Raw genomic sequence first — 20,906 nt, 5'->3', positions numbered from 1 at the left:
GTAAGGTTTATCTTAACTCACTGAGGCATTTTGTGGAGTCGGGCAGTCAATGGGCCTAAAATGACTTGAGAGAGGAAAGCAAAGCCACCTTGGGGGGTTTGGTGGTTGGGGAGATTGCCTCCGCAAGAAGAGTCTTCCTGGGTTAGAACCCCCCTTCCTAAGCCCAGAGAAGGGGTCTTGAGAGCTCGCCCAGATGTGGGGCAGATGTGGGGCAGAGGTAAATCCAGAGGGTGAAGATTAAAAGAAATCACCACTCAGACATGGAAGAGGGACTCAGATTCTTCATTACAAGGACTTTCCCGGACACAGGAAGAAAGCAGAACACACAGAACGCCTTCCCATGGGGCTCAGACCTCATCTTCAACTAGATTCAATGTAACTGATGTGGAAGAAGATCCAACAGAGAAGTAGGGCATAAGTTTTCCTGTAAAAATGGCACTGAATGAATATAAAAGAGATCTCTCAATCAAGTTGTAAAAAGAAACTTCTCCCAACTCACAATCCAGAAAAACACCAATCCGACGAGAGTTTTCCAAATCCCCTGTGCCAGATGTGGTTGCCCTGACCTGAATTTTCCAGCAGCCATTGTCTGGGGTTGGTGGTATAGGAACATTTCTGGGGAAAGATTCTTTACACACACCTAAGGACCATTCACCCAGGCCTCTTCCTTCAACCTGCCAAAAATGCCTGCCAGCATTAAATCCCTCAGAACCCAAGACAGCTGGGTGAGAAGTAAAGGCCTGGGGGTTATAAAAACAGTTTAGTTTCATCCTTTGAAATGTTGCTGTTTTCCTATCTTTTGTAATGAAGAGACTGTTGTGAGCAGTTCCAGCATCTAGAGTCAGATATTCCTGAAATGTAGTGATCATTTTGTGCAGGCCAAAATATTGTGGGGGGAGAGTGAAAATCTCCTTCTTTAATTCATAGGAGAAGCCTGCTGGGCTCTCCAGGTTTTTGTATGTGCTATAGATCCTTTCAATGCCCATCAGTAAATCCAGGTCACGCTGCAAACACTTCTTGGTTATTTCATCAAGCAGACTTTTTAATCTGGAACTGTGGTCTGATATTTGGTTCCTTGACTCAATTATTTTATCCTGAACATCCTTCCCATTGTTTAGTAACCTGAAATGAATTGCATCATGCTCCTTATTCAAGAAATGTTTCATATACTCAACTTCAGATTGCAATTTGCTCCTTTGCTTCTGCACCTCTCGCATCAAGTCAAATGTTTTTGAGACTTGCATTTCTAGTGCCTTTTTTTTTTTTTTTTTTTTTTTTTTTTTTTTTTTTTGTCTTTTTGCTATTTCTTGGGCCGCTCTCGCGGCATATGGAGGTTCCCAGGCTAGGGGTCAAATCGGAGCTGTAGCCACCGGCCTACGCCAGAGCCACAGCAACGCGGGATCCGAGCCGCGTCTGCAACCTACACCACAGCTCACGGCAACGCCGGATCGTTAACCCACTGAGCAAGGGCAGGGACCGAACCCGCAACCTCATGGTTCCTAGTCGGATTCGTTAACCACTGCGCCACGACGGGAACTCCTCTAGTGCCTTTTTAGCAACTTCATGCTGCTCTTTCAGGGGCTCAATGGAGCCTTTGAGCCTCCTCCTGTGACAGGCTGCAGCTGGTTCCATGGGCACCACGAGGTGCCCACCATGGTGAGAAGAGATCTTGCACTGGGGACACAGCAGCTCCAGGTCCTCCTCACAAAACAGGCTGAGAACCTGATGGTGCTTCAAACACAGGGCTTTCTCTTCCTGCTGCTTCCCCTCACCTTCCATGTTGGGAAGCTGCTTCACAACATCAACCATGTGACAGAGCTGGGTGTTCCTCCTGAGGCTCCTGTCAGGGCAGTGCTGGAGGCACACAGGACAGGGGAAGTCGCCCTGCAGACCCTCCCAGCGCTGGAGGAGGCACGAGTGACAGAAGTTGTGCCCACAGTCAGTGGTCACGGGGTCTTGCAGGTAATCCAGGCAGATGGGGCAGCTGGCTTCTGCTTGGAGCTGTGCCAGGGAGGCTGCCTGGGCCATTGTCCAAGGAGGGTTTCTTTGTGAGGACATTCCTTCAGAGAGACCTGGCTCTCCAGGGACATGGACAAGGGAGAAGCTTCTGGTCTTCAGCTCACCTGGTTCCTGCAAGAAAATGATAACAAGGAGGAGAGAATATATATTAAAGATTAGGTGCACGTGCATGCACGTACCCACACAAACACATATATACATACATATATATTTGAGTGTTTCACTAGGTCTTTTTTTCCTGAATTCAAATACATACATTTCTTTTTTGTTTGTTTTTGGTTTTGGTTTTGTCTTTTTGCCATTTCTTGGGCCGCTCTCGCGGCACATGGAGGTTCCCAGGCTAGGGGTCAAATCGGAGCTGTAGCCACCGGCCTACACCACAGCCACAGCAACACAGGATCCAAGCCGCGTCTGCGACCTACCCCACAGCTCACGGCAATGCTGGATCCTTAACCCACTGAGCAAGGCTAGGGATCGAACCCGCAACCTCATGGTTCCTAATCAGATTCATTAACCACTGTGCCACGACGAGAACTCCAAATACATACATTTCTTTTGTTTGTTTGGCTTTGGGGATTTTTTTTTGTTGGTTTTTTTTTTTTTTTTTTTGTCTTTTTGTCTTTTAAGGGCTGCACCCATGGCATGTGGAGGTTCCCATGCTGGGGGTCCAATGAGAGTTGTAGCCGTTGGCCTAGGCCAGAGCCACAGCAACAGGGGATCTGAGCCAAGTATGCAACCTCCACTACAGCTCACAGCAATGTCAGATCCTTAACCCAGTGATCGAAGCCAGGGATCAATCCCTCAACCTCATAGATGCTAGTCGGGTTTGTTAACGGATGAGCCACTAGATGGGAACTCCTCAAATACATACATTTCTAAACAAAAAGATAATTATAGTCAATTGGGATAGTATATATCTGATGATTTTAAAGGTTAATTGCTGTGATTTCATTATTGAAAAGTAATTCTATTCCTGAAATATATATATAGCACACTCTTTTTTTTCCCCCCTTTTCTAGGGCCACTTCCCACGGCATATGGAGGTTTCCAGGCTAGGGGTCTAATCAGAGCTGTATCCACTGGCCTATGCCAGAGCCATAGCAACACAGGATCCGAGCCACATCTGAGACCTACACCACAGCTCACGGCAACACCAGATCCTTAACCTACTGAGCAAGGCCAGGGATCGAACCTGCAACCTCATGATTCTTAGATTCGTTAACCCGCTGGGCCATGACGGGAACTCCCTAGTGATTATTTATTTATTTATTTATTTTTGTCTTTTTAGGGCCGTACCAGTGGCATATGGAGGTTCCCAAGCTAGGGATCTAATCAGAGCTGTTGCCACCAGCCTACACCACAGCCACAGCAATGCCAGATCCAAGCGGCATCTGCCACCTACACCACAGCTCACCGGATCCTTAACCCACTGAGCAAGGCCAGGGATCAAACCCGCAATCACATGGTTCCTAGTCAGATTCGTTAACCGCTGAGCCACGACAGGAACTCTTACATAGCACACTCTTTACATGAAAAACCCTACAATACCAATGACTCGCTTCAGAGAGATGGGGAGCAGGAATGGGTGGGGGCATCACTTCCTTGATGAACATGTGGGATTTTTTCTGAGCTTGTCTCCCTTCCACAGCTCACAAGATGAAGCTGTAACACCCGGTATTTCAGATGGGAACTAGGTCTTAATAAGACCTGTAAAATCCTGATTAATTTAAATGAGGTTCCTGGGAAGAAGCCATAATGCAACATTCACTTGTGTCCTTAGAGAAGAGAAAGGAGATCTTGTCTTGGCTCATTGGTAAGGAACCTGACTAGTATATCCATGAGGATGCAGCTTCAATCCCTGGCCTCCCTCAGTGGGTTAAGGATCCAGTGTTGCATGAGCTGTGGTACAGGCTGGCAGCTGCATCTCCAATTCGGCCCCTAACACGAGAACTTCCATATCCCAAGGGTGTGGCCCTAAAAAGACAAAGAAAGAAAGAGAAAAGAAATCAGGGATGGGCACCCACAGAGGAAAGATCATGTGAGGTCACAGCGAGGAGGAGGCCACTTGGGAGCCAGAGAGGGTCCTCAGGAGAGAGTGGACCTGCTGGCCTTTTGATCTTCACCTTCCAGCCTCCAGACTGTGACCATAAATTTCTGTTGTTGAAGCCTCTCCAATTGTGTGTGGTGATTTGTTATGGCAGCTGTTGGAAACAGACATTGGTTTTGTTGAACTATTTTTCTATTATTTATAAGCTTAACATGTTCTGTGTGGAAATATTTTTCCCAAGGCTGACCAGTATTCCCAGTGTGCTCCTGCCCAGCCAGGCCAAGCCTGCATCTCTGCTCTTTGAGTCACAACTTGCCCTCTGCCTACATCCCTAAGTGTCCACAGCCCATCAGTCTGTGTCTCGTGGAAACGCAGTAGAGATAGCAGCAGATTCAAAACATGAGCCAACAGTTAGAAGTCATTTTTTTTTTTTTTTGTCTTTTTGCTATTTCTTGGACCGCTCCCACGGCATATGGAGGTTCCCAGGCTAGGGGTCCAATCGCAGCTGTAGCCACCAGCCTACGCCAGAGCCACAGCAACTTGGGATCCGAGCCACGTCTGCAACCTACACCACAGCTCATGACAACGCCGGATCGTTAACCCATCCAGCAAGGGCAGGGACCGAACCCGCAACCTCATGGTTCCCAGTCAGATTCGTTAACCACTGCGCAATGATGGGAACTCAGAAGTCATTGATATGAGTTTGCTGCAAATTCAAACATGAATATCACCCTATCAGTTACACCAGAAGACAAGTGCACTGCCCTTTTGGAAAAGGACTGGGGAATGTCCTTGGGCAAAAGGGGCTTTGCAGACTTTAGAACAAAAGCCCTTGGGGCTTGAGTCCCAGAGTAGTGGGAGGGGAGGAGGGAACGAAAAGGAAACAGGCTTAAAAGCTTAACTTTATCTCAGTTACACTAAGGTGTAGACCTAATTGCCAGAAGACAAGAAGCTTAACTATATGTTTTAATCTCCTCTGTTCCTCTTTTCTTGCAGATAATCCTCCTGCATCTCTTTCCCCACCCAGAGGCACGCCCTAGTCCTGATGGTCACCATGCAGTTTCAAACTGCTGATCAAAGATGGATTTCTGGAAATTATCAGTGATCATGAGACAAAATTCCCTTTCTGCTCTTATTAAAGCAGCTCCCCCTTCTACTCAGGCGCCCCTTCCACTTAGGGAGTTGGCCCTTTTCTCCCCACCTTCTCCCTGTGCACAAGCTATCACTTTTCAGAAAGCTTTGCTTGCCCAAGAGACTTATGGAAGGGTATTCACTTCTCTCACTCCTCTAGGATTCCTGTCCAAGAATCTAGAAAGGGCCCAGTAACAATTTCACTAGGGAAGGAGGCTATCTGATGATGAAGAATTTAACTGATAGTTATTTTAAGTGGCAAGCATGGTATTCTTGACATCTTCATTTTAAAAAATGAACTTTAAGGCGATACATGAGGAAATGTTTAAAAATGAAATCTTCAGATGCCTAGAGAATTATTTCAAATTAATTGTACAGGGGTGCTTGTGGGCTCTTGGTAAAGAAGGTTGGAAATAAATTATAGTTACATGAGTACAGAAAGCCTTAGTACGTGGGGAGATTTATTATGGTAGTCTCCCTCCAATCTTGGCTAAGTGACCCATTCTGTAACGAAAGCTGTTTCTCCTAAAGCAATTCAGAAATTTAGCTTCAGTCTTTTACTCACTTGCCCACACCAGCCAAGCCAACTTCTCTCCCCTGCTTCTTTGAGTTACCCTCCCTCTCAGAGACCTCGGTTCCTGGCGGTTCTTCTCTCTTCTTCCTCACAGCTGATCCTACTCTGCCTGCATCTCCTCCCATTCAACCCCCCACATTCCCAAGCCTACTCCTCTAACCCCCAGAAACCTCCCAGATTGAGACTGAGGGGAGATGGAGGCAGGCGAAGGGGCCATCTGCTTGGATGCTGTGAGGGCCAGCATCCAGGCGGAACCTCAGGTCACCCGTGGCCTCCAGGGCTGGTTCCTTGACCCCACACCCCTTCGGGGACACATGGAGGAAGGCTCACTGTCCTCTTTCCTGGCTTTTGTGTGTGGGCATAAATATAAATACAAGCAGACCTCCTGAAATAGTTTGATTTTGAACAATAAGGAATTGGTGTCACCCAGAATTCCAGGGTGTTTACATCTCTCATCCTTATTTGGGCGGATTAATTCTAGATTTCCTATTTCCAACACCATCCTCAAAACTACATGAAGAATTACATTGAAGTTCCTGAAAATACTTAAAATCTTGTGTGATGTGATGATCACTAAAACAAATTCTACACAGTTGACTACACATAAAAAGAAAAATGTCTATATATACGTCCATATTAAAAAGCCACCAAAAGCCAGCAAATTACTATTTTCCATAAGGTAACCAACATTCATGTACATAAAAACTTAACTAGGAAGTCCAAATATTGAGAAGAAAATGGAACATCAGCGAGCATGTTGCCTGGCATACAGAAGGTTCCCCTCCCCTGACCCAGGAGCCTGTGGGACTATCCCACACCTCTGGCATGTGTGGTCCAGCTAAGAGGAGGATGTCAGGTAACTTCTATACCTACAGCTGGTGTTTCCCATCCCCTGCTGCATCCTTCTCTGAACCCATAGAAATTGTCCACTCTGCCAGCCAAGTGATTCCAATTAGCACCTCCATCCCTTTTGGACCTCCTAGACTACAACGGCTTACCCATCTGCCTCTACCTTGGGGGCACCCACCTTACCTGCACTTACTTCTTGATCTTGGCTCTGTGCTGGGGGAGCTGCTCTGTATGCTCAAGGCCTGGTGGAACTCGAGCTCTCTGACCTTGACTCTGGGCCCCTCAATTCCTCAAAGACATAAAAAGAAAAATGTTCTTTTTCCAGGGTTCCAGGTAGGAAAACTTGACACAGGCCACCTTTTCTGTTCATTGCAGGGATCAAAATCTGGTCCCTTGGCCTTATAAGCCTGGAGGATGTTTCCTTTCCTTCTTCCCATTGGGCAGACTGAAGAGGCAATCAGCCCAAGGAGATGACAGGCTGCTGCTGATGCCTCCCTTCTTCCTCCCTGATGGCATCTTCTGTCCAGGGGCAGAAGACACTCCCATCTTAATCCTCCCTCTCAAATTCCATCAGTGAACTCATTTTTGGCTATATTGAATATTTTATGTCAAGTTTTCATTTTGTTTTTCTCAAGTAAAATTGTTGAATAGTCTTGGTCTCTCCTTAATGATTATTTGAACTCCATCTTCCCCTTAAAAAAGATATTTCTGGAGTCTTTCCTGTTTCCGGTTTCTGGATTTCTAAAAGTTCTCAAAGCTTTCGGTTCTCAACCTTGCAGGCCCTCAGGCAGCAAACAAGCAGCTCCTATTCCTCAGGAAGTTGAGGCTTCAAGGGGGTGTTGGAGGGGTGGAGGAGGGGCTGTGACAGGGCAGCACCAGGACACCAGGTGGGGCAGGTGGATGAAGTGAATCAGAAGTTTGCCTTGGAGAGGCCTGGACTGTAGTTTAAATAAACCTCCCTGATGCTCCTGAAGTTCTGTGAGTCCCTCAGTAATCACAAATCTCCACCTCCAGATGTGATCTTTCTCACATTGTCATTCTCTCAGAAATAAGGATTTTGTATTAATATGTGAGGAAGGCCTACATGCCGACCCCTTCATTGACAGCTCAATCATTCCTGTGTTCATCCATCAAACTGTCACCTGCTCCCTGTCCCTGGACTCTGACTAGCAGCCTGGGACATGGGGACCCCAGCACACTCCCCACAGGGGGCAGCTGTGGTGCCCATGCAGGGAGAAGGACCTCAGGGTGAAGGGGTTCCCTCCTCCCCGTGAGGACAGCATCCACTCCCAGGAGAGCAGAAGCATTTTCTTCAGCAGGAGCACACATGCCTGCACTCCAGAACCATCTTTCTTCCCAGTGTTGACAGGTAAAATCACAGGATGTGTTACAGAAAACCCTGCTAGGTAGAAGGGTCCCATGGTGGCCTCCTCTCCTCTGTTTCCATTTCTAGAGGAATCCCACCTGATGGCTTTTGCATGAGCCTCCCCACGTAGTCCATACATAAAAAACCCATCATTTATTTATTTTTATTTTTTTAATTAATGAATTTTATTACATTTATAGGTGTACAGCAATTCTCACAAATTTTATAGCATTTCCATCCCAAACCCTCAGTGCATCCCCCCACCCCCCAAAACCCATCATTTACATAATATATGCATTGTGTGTATAAAACATTCCCTGTGTACATCTGCAGTGAGGGCAATCTATGTCATCTCCAACTGCCTATTTTCCACTTATTTTGTCCTATATCAGCATATGTACCTCATTGTTTTTTTATTATACTCAATGAATTTATTACATTTATAGTCATACAGTGATCATTACAGTCCAGTTTTGTAGAATTTCCATCCCACAACCCCAGGTTGTACCTCATTGTTTTAAAATATTTTTACAGGAGTTCCCATCATGGCTCAGTGGTTAACAAATCCAACTAGGAACCATGAGATTGCGGGTTTGATCCCTGGCCTTGGTCAGTGGGTTAAGGATCCCGTGTTGCTGTGAGCTGTGGTGTAGGTTGCAGATGCGGCTGGGATCCCAAATTGCTGTGGCTCTGGTGTAGGCCGGCAGCTGCATCTCCGATATGGCCCCCAGCCTGGGAATCTCCATATGCCTCTGGAGCGGCCCAAGAAATGGCAAAAAAGACAAAAATAAATAAATAAATAAATAAAATGTTTTTACATTCAGGAAATTATTAAAATAGAACCGATGTTATCTCAAGCAACTATACTGCTCTATAGTTGTGTTGAGGATTTGCCTGTCTAGTTTATTCCCTGAACATTGCTAAAGAAAATAAGTAAAAACATATTTTATTATGAAAAATAATGTCCATTTGGGATTTCATTGATTCTGTAATCCAATTTGGAGAGAATTGAAACTTTTAGTATTTGAATCACACAATCCACAGAGGTGTGGTTTACTTTTACACTGAATTCTTTAATCTCTTTCATTAAACATTATTTTGTTCATAAAATCATTGTATTTCATGTTTAGATTCACTCAAACCAGTTTTACATGTGGATACAATTGTAAAAGATTCACCTTAAACACAGTATTTTTGTTTTTTGCTCAAATGTAGATATACTTAAAATGCATGCTGAATTTTTATGCAATAATCTTGCTAAAATCCCCCAATTCTTCATAGTTTCTCTTTAGGTTCTTCAAGTTTCCTGAAGACAGTTATTTCTTTTGCAAATAATGACAGTTTTGTTTTTGTTATTGCATAAGGCATTTTCAGCATCTTCTTATCAATCTGGCAAAACCTTTTTAGGGGGATTTTACCCTTGAGTACTCAAACTTCACGGCCATAAGCCAATGACCACAGCATCACTAAAGGGAAGCAACTATGCTCACATGTACACTTATTCAATGTTTTCTGAATTACACTGCCTCACCTATGAATCATTCTAGCCAGAAAAAAATTTTTTCTTTACTTTTTGGGCCACACCCACAGCACATGGAGCTTCCCAGGCTAGGGGGGAGCTGAAGCTGCTGGCCTACACCACAGCCACAGAAACACAGGATCCAAGCTGTGTCTGTGACCTACACCACAGCTCACAGCAATGACAGATCCTTAACCCACTGAGCAAGGACAGGGATCAAACCTGTATCCTCATGGATGCTAGTCAGATTTGTTTCCGCTGAGCCACAACAGGAATTCCTTGATGGAAATATTTTTAAAACAATTGTCTCAGCTTCTTTCTATCTTTAAAGTTTTTCATAATAATTATTTTTGAAGTGCACCGAAAGGTACAAAATAAATTCAGCTGCATAAGGAATAAGAATGAAGAATGGTTCTAGGGTACCACAAAATTACCTGTAAATTTTTTCCATAATATAAAAGTGTTGAATCACATATGACAAAATATAGCAGGTATTGGAGTTACCCTCATGATGCAATGGGTTAAGAATTTTATGTCATCTCTGTTAAGGCATGGATTCAATCACTGGCTCTGAAACTACCATATACTGTGGGTGCAGCCAAAAAAAGTTGGGGGGACAGGTATTAATAATACCTGAATTACTTACACCTGAATGTGGTGATAAAGCATTTATGAAAGAAAAATCAGTAGTACCAATCCTGTCTTACATAAGGTTTTTCCCTTTTTTTTTTTTAAAGCTGCACTTGTGGCATATGGAAGTCCCCAGGCTAGGGGTTGAATTAGAGCTTCAGCTACAAGCCTACACTAGAGCCACATCAACAGAGGATTCAAGCTGCCTTTGCAACCTACACCACAGCTTATGGCAATACTGGATACTTAACCCACTAAGTGGGGCCAGTCATTGAACCCACATCCTCAAGGATACTAGTCAGGTTTGTAACTCACTAAGCCACAACAGGACCTCCCAGGTACAATTTCTAAGACTCTAAATTAAGTGAACAAAAAGAGACAAGGAGTGGGAGGGTAGGCTGAAAAACAGGAGTCCCCTTGATTGTGATTTAAAGACATTCACCAGCAGAGTTCCTGTCCTTGCTCAGTGTTAGCAAACCCAACTAGCACCCGTGAGGACACGGGTTCGATCCTTGGCCTTGATCAGTGGGTTAAGGATTGGCGTTGCCATGAGCTGTGGTGTAGGTCACAGACACGGCTCAGATTCCAAATTGCTTGTGTAGGCTAGAGCTGCAGCTCCACTGGATCCCTAAACTGGGAACCTCCATAGGCCGTGGGTGCGGCCCTAAAAGACAAAAAGACCAAAAAATTAAAAATTAAAAAAAAAAGAAGACATTCACCTGTATGTGCCCAGACCACACCCATGAAATACCTGGAACTGGAAACTCAACTCTGTGATCCTGTACACTTGTAGCCTTGGAACTCCAGATTTTGACATTTTCATCGTGGAGTTTTTTACATTAATTTTGACTTTTAAAAATACTGAAAGCTGTATTGGTCTTGCTCCTGAGTGTTCTGGCACCCCTTAAATTGTGCATCTGATATGAGTCCCTTGTTTCCCTCCCCTATCCTGCCGCTAAGGGTAGCACAGGGAACAGAGCTGAAGCCCTGACCTGAGAGTGGGGATTCTGCACACTCGGGAATCTTGTTTCTTTTAACCACCTGCCCACTGCCCCCAGACCCCTGGATCTTCCCTCTCTTCCCACAGGTTCTATCTCTCCTCTGTCCCTGTCATCACTCTAAAGTCCAAAGAGACAAGGAACCACTTTATTTGAGCATCTCAACTCACTACTCTCAGCACAGCATAAATTGATGTTTACCTGCTTCAGGGCAAAGGTCATCATCCCCACACGAGTCATACAGCACTTTCTGTTCTCACCACTTGTTTCTGCTCTCCCCTCCCAACTGCCCTAGGAGGTGGGTTCTACCACTCACTCACTTTACAGAGGAGGAAATTGAGGCACAGAGGGGTGAGTTATGCCATGCTGCCCAGCTTATGGCTAATAACTGGCAGAGCCTGACTCAAACCCAGAGTCTTGTTCCAGAGTCCAAAGACTGGGCTGGCAGAGGCTGTATGATCTGTGATCACACAGCTCATCGGTGAGCAACCAGGAATCTGAACTCAGTTTCTTCTTACTGCACATGGGAGCCAATCCCTTTTACCTTGGTTTCCCATTGCTGGGGTTTACCAAAATGCTTGTTGCAAATTCAGATTCACTGGTCCTTCTATGAGCACAGAAGAGAAGCAGTTTTATGGTTAAGTAAACATTTATGAATGTAGACCACACACACCTAAAGACACACACACACCTGTCCTTTTGGATTGCATGAGAATGGTAACAAAATGAACACAGTCCTATAACCACCTTCAAGCCTGCAACTAACAGTCCAGTTCCCTTTCCCCTCCTGGCTTCTCTCCATCACTGCCTCTACTTTCCTCCCCAAAGATAACCACCAAGTGCTGCTAAACCATGCACTGCTTTGGACTGGCTCTGATCTTCATATCAGGGGAAAAATACACTATATTTTATTGTATTTCTGGGCTCCTCAGCTCCATATAAGGGATGGGAAATTAACCCTTCTTTTTTCGGTTTTCTAGGTCATTTTCCCTGGTGAATAGTATTCCACTGTGTGCCTTTACTCCTTTTCATTACTCCATTCTGTTGTTGAAAGCCTTTGGGTCGTTTCCAGGTTTCCCCTATTGGGAACTACAGTGCTATGGGCATCCTTGAACACACAGAAAAAAAATCTGAAAGGTAAATAACAGGAATGGAATTGCTGAGCTGAAGGGTAGGTAATGTGCATTATCAGCTTAAGTAAAAAGAACCAGAGGGGTTGCCAAGGTGGTTGGACCAATTTCCATTCTGATTTTTTCTTTACATCAGCTGTCATCCCCTGACACATTATGTTTGTATGGGGCTAGATGTTAGAAAACACATTAAAAAGTTTTTCTCCTTTGCATTTATGCAGAAGACTTATGTTTTTGTTTACCATCTGTGCTGCTCTAGGCGAGCCGAGGCTTGGCTTTATTCACTGCAATTTCTCCAACAGTAGGATATTTAGTTGCTATTTGATGCTCATGTGACTATATGTCAATGTACAAGTAAATAAGCTGTGAGTGCTTATATAGTACAGAAAGATTTAATTTTTTTTTTTTTTGGTCTTTTTGTATTTTAGGACTGAACCCACAGCATACAGAGGTTCCCAGTCTAGGGGTCCAATTGGATCTATAATCACTGGCCTACACCACAGCCACAGCAACGCCAGATACTTAACCCAATGAGCGTGACCAGGAATTGAACTCGCAACTTCATGGTTCCTAGTCGGGTTCACTAACCACTGAGCCACGACGGGAACTCCAGAAAGATTTAAATTAAACTATTAACAAAGATTATTTGGAGGGGCATTCGTGGACTTCCTTTTTTGAATTTATATATTTAAACAATATATATTACTTTTTGAAAAATTGGTACTTCCTGTTAAAGAACAGTTTTATTATATTAAAAGACACTTTTTATTTATTTTATTTTATTTCATTTTTTTTTTTTTTTTTTTGTCTTTTTGTTGTTGTTGTTGTTGCTATTTCTTGGGCCGCTCCCGCGGAATATGGAGGTTCCCAGGCTAGGGGTCGAATCGGAGCTGTAGCCACCGGCCTACGCCAGAGCCACAGCAACGCGAGATCCGAGCATTGTCTGCAACCTACACCACAGCTCACGGCAACGCCGGATCGTTAACCCACTGAGCAAGGGCAGGGACCGAACCCGCAACCTCATGGTTCCTAGTCGGATTCGTTAACCACTGCGCCACGACGGGAACTCCTATTTTTATTTTATTTTTTGCTTGTTAGGGCCGCACCCACAGCATATGGAAGTTTCCAGGCTAGAGGTTGAATCAGAGCTACAGCTGCTGGCCTACACCACAGCTCACAGCAATGCCAGATCCTTAACCCAAAGAGCAAGGCCAGGGATCAAACCCGCATCTTCATGGATCCTGGTTGGATTCGATTTTGTTACTGCTGAGCCACTATGGGAACTCCCAAGACACCATTTCAATGTTAAATGGAGGGAAGCAGATTAAGGAACTATTTGTAAAATGTACTGCCACTTATGCTAAATCGACTATCACATAAAAAATATAAAATGTGCATATATAAACATTCTGAAAGCACACAGTTGAGAATATGAATCCTAATTTATCTAAGTGGTAGAATGATGGCTGATTATCCTCCCTGTTCCTGTTCTTATGTGTTTTGATGTATTTTTTCTCCAGGCATAAAATAAAATGATACTAGAAATTTCAGAAGGGCTGAAAACAATGCCAATCAAAACTTAGGCATTTCATGGATAGCCTGCATTTACATGCATTCTCACTTGAAATAGTTACTGAATTCTGTCATTAAGTTACAGATACTCTAAGTGTAAAGTGACTTTTCTGTCCCCAGTTTACAAATGGGGAAATGGCTTTCAAGAGATGGAGGACAGGAAGTTCCATCCTATCCTCAGTGGCAAGGAATCTGACTAGTATACATGAGGACATGAGTTGGATCCCTGGCCCTGCTCAGTGAGTTAAGGATCCAGCATTGCCATGAGCTATGGTGTAGGAGGCAGATGCAATTCTGATCTGGTGTTGCTGTGGCTGTGGTGTAGGCAAGCAGCTGCAGCTCCAATTCAACGTCTAGCCTAGGAACTTCCATATGCCTTGGGTGCAGCCCTAAAAAAAAAAAAAAAGGTGGAGGCTAACCTGCCCTCTTCTCTGGGATGTAAGGCACCTGAGCCTGAGCCTGATGGGAGTTGGGTCATTCACACAGGAAACCATCATAGTAAACAGTCTCTCTCAATCAATTATCTCAGACCCGTAGTCCCCAGAACATCACTGTTCCCCCATCAGTTACTTTCCTTTTCCTACATATCATCTGTTCCCCAGGCTCCCACCACCTTCCCCAACTTGTGCTCAGGGAGTCACGCCAGAGCCACATCTCCCCTCCCCAGGGAGGAAATGGACAGCCTCAAGGAGCCTTTCAGGTCTCAGGGCCTCATCAGGGAAGATGAGGTTAAGTGGCATTGAGAGGGTCAGGGGCTGATCACCAAGGTGCAGCAGGGATCCTGTTATCACTGGGGGGAGGGGCCCACCCTGCCTGATCTAATCTAGGCGGGGTCTTGCCTTCCCCTCCCCTCCCACCAAGCCCTCCAGGCCCTGTGTGCCAGCCCTCCTCCAGGGAAGGAGCCTCAGGTTTTAGGGTGGGACCCCAAGAGCCCCGCCCTCCTGGGGTATATAATTGCCCAGGTCACATCTAAGACCATCCAATCTGGTGGGAGAGCAGTGTGAGGACCCAGCTCATCGAACCCAGTCAGAGCCTCAGAATCAGGTAAGCAGGGATCCAGGAGGAGGCGAATGGGGCCTTCCTGAGCCCCTGCTCCGGGCCCAGGCTACGGGTCCACCTCAGAGGAAATTCACACTGGTATTTGGCTTCTGTAAAGACATCTCATTTATTAGGGTTGCCAGTCCCTCAGCAGGCCTTTTCCTATGTCACCTAAATGCTTCCTGAGAGCACAGATGCCCTTGTCACTCAGTTCCTAAAAGAGACCCAGAAACCTGGGCAGGATTTGAGTCATTCAACAGCAAGCTGGGACTGAGGCTGTATTAGGAGGAGATGCAATTGGGTGGTGGGTGGAGCATGGAGGATACAGTTAAGTGTGGGATGCAGACTTACAAACCTGTGTCAGTTAACTACAATCAGAGTGAAGAGTTCCTGGTGTCCTTACTGCTTAGTCTCATTTTGTTGGGGGAGGTAACCCTTCACTGGGTCTGGGGAGCTGGGTTCAGGAGGAGGTGATAAGTGAGCTCCAAGCCCAGGAGACAATGGAGGGCTATGAATGAAAATGTCCTGTGGCCAGAGGGAAGTGAACCTGCAGGCAGAGGGCAGTAAGGTGAGTGATAGCAAAGCTTAGTGTTGGGAGAAGGTGGAGCTGAGGAAAGGCAGATCCTATGAGGGGAACAGCTGTCCTGCAGGAGACTTGTGATTAGATCCAGGTGTGGGTCCAGGTGTGGGTGGGAGGAGACTGGAGGGGCTCAGCAGTAGTGGTGGGCTGGGCAGTCAGAGGCTGGTGCAGGAGCCCAGAGGAACTGGAGGGGCTCTAGACTTTATATCCTTATACTTTGAATTACATTCTGGGATCTCTGGACTCAGATTGTCTTGAAACTGTCAGGGCTAGTGATGATTAAATCAGTAGACTTGGCTACCCCACCCTGCCCCACCCCACATGGATGCTCCCTTCTAGCTTTGGCATCACTTCTCTGATTCCAGTGGAAAGTCACTATTGATAAGACACTCTGTGAGTGTCTGACTCTTGAGTTCTCAGCCCTGGGAGTTGCCTTCTCAGCTTCTTTGCTAAGGGGAAGCTGCACACCTTCTCTAGAATTTCGACCACACAAATCCTCACTAGTTCATAGCTTACCACCTCAATGGGTAATCATCAGGGAGACATGTGTATATGTCTGTGTTTCTCAGCTTCAACTCACATTGCAAGCCTGGTCTCAGTCTCATTCTGTACTTGATGTGAAAACTCAAGTTTTACCATGGGGCCCAGAGTCCTTTTCAATTAGTACAAATCCCATCCACTTAGGTTGATATACCCTGTAGTTTGGAAGCTTAAATGAAAAGTAAATCTTCATTTATTATGAATTCAGTGCTATCAGAAATATCAGGTTTAAGCGAATAAGTATCAGGTTATTTAATAAGATTTTCAACAAGGATCAAAATCACTTGAAGTTGGGATTTTTATCCTTTAATCAGATTCTCTTAGAACCAGGGATGTTTATGTAATTTTCCCCAGGTTCCCAGATAGCAGGTGACTGAGGGGTCCTCCCACTCAGGCTCTTGTCCCCAAGCCTACAGACTTTGCAGTCCCAGACTTGGTCCATCAGCCTGTGGTCCATGTGGTGGGGGGAGGGGGCAGAAGAGGGGAGAATCAGAGAATACGTGAAAGTGACAGTGAGCAGGCCCACAAGACACAGGGCAGCCTTTTCACAAGGTTTATTTTCCAATCCACAGGAAGGAAAAGGCACTTGGAGTTGTGTCTACTTTCTGACCAAGAGAGTTGCTGACTTTGGCTTCAACCTTGGAGCTGCTTAGGGCAAATGTGTCACCCAGCTGTGTTGTGATCATCTGCAGGAGTGAAGGAAGCCTTTCAGGACACCTACCTGCCTGCCAGCTTCCAAAGAGGAAGGACCCCAAAGGTGCACCTGCAGCCCAGGGCAGAGACCCTGCAGCCCAGCCTCGTGAGAAATCCAGCTCAGTGCAGCCCCAATGGCAGTGGCCGCAGCCCTGGCTGGCCTCCAGGCAGAAGCCAAGTGTCCCATCTGTCTGGACAGCCTGCATGACCCTGTCACCATCCAATGTGGGCACAACTTCTGCCGCCGTTGCATCCAGCGGTCCTGGGCTGAGCTGGAGGACACGTTCCCTTGTCCCATGTGCCGCCATCCATGCCTGGAGCCGCATGTGAGGAGCAACACCCAGCTGGGCAGGATGATCGAGGTGGCCAGGCTGCTCCACAGCAGCAGGAGCAGCAGCAAGATGAGCCAGCAGCCTCACCTGTGTGAGTGGCACAACCAGGTCCTGAGCCTCTTCTGTGAGAATGACCTGGAGGTGCTGTGTCCCTTGTGTGCACAGACCCCTAGTCACCAGGGTCATGTAATGAGGTCTGTGGCTGAGGCTGCTGCTGACCACCTGCAGAAGGTGAGCAGTTACGTGGAGCCTTTGAAGAGGCAGGTGGCTGAAACTCAGGGCCTTCTGGCCATGCAGGATATAAAGCTACTGGAGCTTCAGGAGCAGGTGCAGCATCGACAGCTGGAGCTGGCCTCAGAGGTCAGGCAGATGAGCCGGGCTGTGGACCATGAGCAGGAGTTGGTCCTGGCCAGGCTGGTCCAGGAGGAACACAACATCCATGAGCAGCTGGTCACCAACATTGCTGCCTTCTCAGGTCACATCTGGGAGCTGTGGGGCCTCCTGCAGGAGATGAGAGAGCAGAGCTGCAGTTTCTCTCCGCAGTACTCGGTTCTGCAGAAAATCGCTCAGAAGTTTACAGAGGATGTTATCCTGGACCCTGAGACCGCACATCCCAACCTGCTAGTGTCAGAAGATAGAAAGTCTGCAACGTTCATGAGGATGAGGCAGATGGTTCTAAAAGCTGGGAGATTCAGGTTGGAGCCTGCGGTGCTGGGCTCTGTGGGCTTTGGGCATGGCAGGCGTTACTGGGAAGTGAGAGTGGATGGAGCCACTTGGGCCGTGGGCGTCTGCATGGACACCGCCCCCAGGGCACGTTCCAGGCACATGGAGGGACAGAGCTGCTACTGGACAGTGGGACAGCGCAGGGGGGATTACCAGGCTTGGGGGCCCGCAGGCATCCTCCCCCTGGAGCTTAAGGAGGATCCCTGCGGGATTGGCGTGTATCTGGACTACGAGTTGGGAGTGATTTCTTTCTACAATTTGAAGGACAGATCCCACATCCACTCTTTCACTGATAGCTTTTCTGGGGTCCTCAAGCCCTACTTCTGTGTGGGATGTGATTCTCGACCTCGTACACTTAGCTCAGTAATAGAACACGAAGGTGCGTCAGTGACTTTGCCTCCTTTCCTTCCTGAAGTTTATGGACAGTAGGAGGAATGTTTATAGATGTCAGTACATCTTGCACAGAGAATTATTTTTTTTTAATTTAATTCTCACTTGACTTAAAGCCACGAATAGAGTTCTCATTTTTTTTTTTCTTTTCTGTTTTGGTGATGGTGGTGGTGGTATTTCAGCAGCAGTAGAGATACTGTGGGAACTAAGAGGGACAGGGAGATAAACTCTAAAATGTTTGTGATATTCTTACGTCGGTGCCTATAAAACTCATTGCATGGCTTCAGTAAAGGTGTGGACACCCGCATTTTCCTTTATCTATACATTTACCTGTTTTATAAGCGCTTTACACGTTCCAAGTGGGAAGACACAGCTCTGGGGAGAGGACAGTTTTCTGTGGGCCTCTTGCTTTTCCAGGGGTGCCCAAAGCAAGGAACTGACTGCTCCAGACTGTTTCCCAGGATGTTTTTTACCAAAAAAAGCCTTGCAAGATGGAGGTGGTATCTCCATCCAGAGCACAGGCAGGTTTGGATACTGCCCACTCTCCCTCCAGGGCAAAGGTCAGGCAGATTTACTGCCATTTATGCAGGAGTGGGTTTTTCTCATCACCAATGGTGCATCTAAATTAAATTCTGACCTGTTATTTGAGGTCTATGCATATTTTCACAACCAATAATGTATATATTCTAAAAAGCTAGAGACCAGAGTTCCCACTATAATGCAATGGGTTAAGTATCCCACCACTGCCACAGCTGTTGCATAGGTCCCAGAAGCCTGGACCAGAAACTTCCCACATGCTGCTGATGTGCCCTCTTAAAAATAGGGGGAAAAGTCAGATAAAAGACCAGAGACTAGGATTTCCCATCATGGCTCAGTGGTTAACAAACCTGACTAGTATCCTTGAGGACAGGGGTTCAATCCCTGACCTTTCTCAGTGGATTAAAGATCCAATGTTACCATGAGATATGGTGTAGGTTGCAGACTTGGCTCAGATCTGGTGTTGCTGTGGCTGTTGTATAGGCAGGCAGCTACAGCTCTGATTCAGCCCTAGCCTAGGAACCCCCAAATGCCTCAGGTGAGGCCCTGAAAAGCAAAAAAAAAAAAAAAAAAAAAAAAAAAAAAGAAAAGAAATCTTGAGATTATCTCAATGGATTGAAGAAAAATCATTTGATAAAATTCATCAGTTATGGTTGTGAGCTGAATATTTCCCATCTCAAACTGTACTTGAAGGTGGGCCTTTCAAGTACTAATCAAGGTTAAATGAGGGTGGGGACAAACGTAATATGACCAGTCACTAATTTAAAATTGGAGGAATTGCCATCGTGGCACAGTGGTTAATGTATCCGACTAAGAACCATGAGGTTGTGGTTTTAATCCCTGGCCTTGCTCAGTGGGTTAAGGATCTGGCGTTGCCATGAGCTGTGGTGTAGGTTGCAGACACGCTCAGATCCCGAGTTGCTGTGGCTCTGGTGTAGGCCGGTGGCTACAGCTCCAATTAGACCCCTAGCCTGGGAATCTCCATATGCTGTGGGAAGCGGCCCTAGAAAAGGAAAAAAGACCAAAAAAAATGGAAATTAGTTAAAAAGGAATTCTTGCTGTGGCGCAATGGGATCAGAGACATTTTGGGAGCACCAAGACATGGCTTCAATCCCCAGCCCAGCACAGTGGTTTAGAGACTTGGTATTGCCACAGCTATGGCTTAGGTTTTAGCTCTGGCTCTGATCTGATCCCTGTCCTGAAAACTCCATCATGTACAAAAACAAACATAGAGAGCAATGGAACAGAATAGAGAACCCAGAAATAAACCAAGAAACCTATGGTCAATCTTCAACAAAGGTGGAAAGAATGTAAAATGGGGAAAAGAGTCTTTTCAGCAAGTTGTCCTGGGAAAAATGGACAGTTGCTTTTATTTTTTTTTCCTCCATACAACATGGGGACCAAGTTACACTTACATGTATACATTTTTTTCCTCCCTTTGTTCTGTTGGGATATACTTATCTAGACATAATTCTCAATGCTACACAGCAGGATCTCATTGTAAATCCATTCCAAGAGCAATAGTTTGCATCCAATAACCCCATGCTCCTGATCCCTCCCACTCCCTCCCTCTCCCCCCAGGTAGCCACAAGTCTATTCTCCAAGTCCATGATTTTCTTTTCTGTGGAAATGTTCATTTGTGCTGTGTATTAGGTTCTAGTTATAAGTGATATCATATGGTATTTGTCTTTGTTTTTCTGACATTTCACTCAGTATGAGAGTCTCTAGTTCCATCCATGTCGCTGTAAATGGCATGATGTCATTCTTTTTTATGGCTAAGTAGTATTCCATTGTGTATATATACCACTTCTTCCTAATTCAATCATCTATCAATGGACATTTGGGTTGTTTCCATGTCTTGGCTATTGTGAATAGTGCTGCAATGAACATGCAGGTGCATGTGTCTTTTTTAAGGAAAGTTTTGTCTGGATGTATGCCCAAGAGTGGGATTGCTGGGTCATATGGTAGTTTTATGTATGGATTTCTAAGGTATGGAGATACTGTTCTCCATAGTAGCTATACCAGCTTACATTCCCACCAACAGTGCAGGAGGGTTCCCTTTTCTCCACACCCCCTCCAGCACTTGTTATTTGTGGCCTTATTAATCATGGCCATTCTGATTGGTGTGAGGTGGTATCTCATGGTAGTTTTGATTTGCATTTCTCTTATAATCAGCGATGTTGAGCATTTTTTCATGTGCTTGTTGGCCATCTTGTTGTTCACCTTGGAGAACAGTCT

General features: G+C 45.8%; 2 protein-coding genes across 3 annotated transcripts in view; one reads left to right on the top strand and one right to left on the bottom strand.

The window, feature by feature from the left end:
• Positions 1-347: 347 nt before the first annotated feature.
• LOC106507778 (tripartite motif-containing protein 60-like) lies at positions 348-2,028 on the bottom strand. Its single transcript, XM_084971119.1, has 2 exons — positions 1,549-2,028; positions 348-1,253 (listed from the first exon to the last, which is right to left on the bottom strand). The coding sequence occupies exons 1-2, from the start codon at positions 2,026-2,028 to the stop codon at positions 348-350; spliced, it is 1,386 nt and encodes a 461-aa protein (XP_084827245.1).
• Positions 2,029-14,812: 12,784 nt separating this feature from the next.
• Positions 14,813-20,906, top strand: part of LOC100737304 (tripartite motif-containing protein 75-like) — a 46,554-nt gene continuing 40,460 nt past the window's right edge. Inside the window, exons 1-2 of one of the 2 annotated variants that reach the window (XM_084973897.1) lie at positions 14,813-14,879; positions 16,566-17,713. In XM_084973897.1, coding sequence (XP_084830023.1) covers positions 16,821-17,713 — 893 coding nt within the window. In that variant the 5' untranslated portion in view covers positions 14,813-14,879; positions 16,566-16,820. Of the gene's footprint in view, positions 14,880-16,565; positions 18,423-20,906 lie in introns of those variants that run through there. The other variant, XM_003128995.6, reaches the window with a different exon arrangement.

Source organism: Sus scrofa, chromosome 8, assembly GCF_054392235.1.
Source record: "Sus scrofa isolate SSC_HxYL_T2T_F1_AM1 chromosome 8, Sscrofa_HxYL_maternal_Yorkshire_Landrace_v2.0, whole genome shotgun sequence".
In the NCBI taxonomy this organism is placed as follows: Eukaryota; Metazoa; Chordata; class Mammalia; order Artiodactyla; family Suidae; genus Sus; species Sus scrofa.
This window is presented reverse-complemented; position numbering and strand designations above follow the sequence as displayed.

Excerpts from the sequence above, each read along its gene's own strand:
- LOC106507778 (XM_084971119.1), bottom strand. The coding sequence starts at position 2,028 with ATGGCCCAGGCAGCCTCCCTGGCACAGCTCCAAGCAGAAGCCAGCTGC. Across the intron at positions 1,254-1,548 it reads AGCATGAAGTTGCTAAAAAG|GCACTAGAAATGCAAGTCTC; the intron begins GCACTAGAGGAG and ends AAAAAAAAAAAG.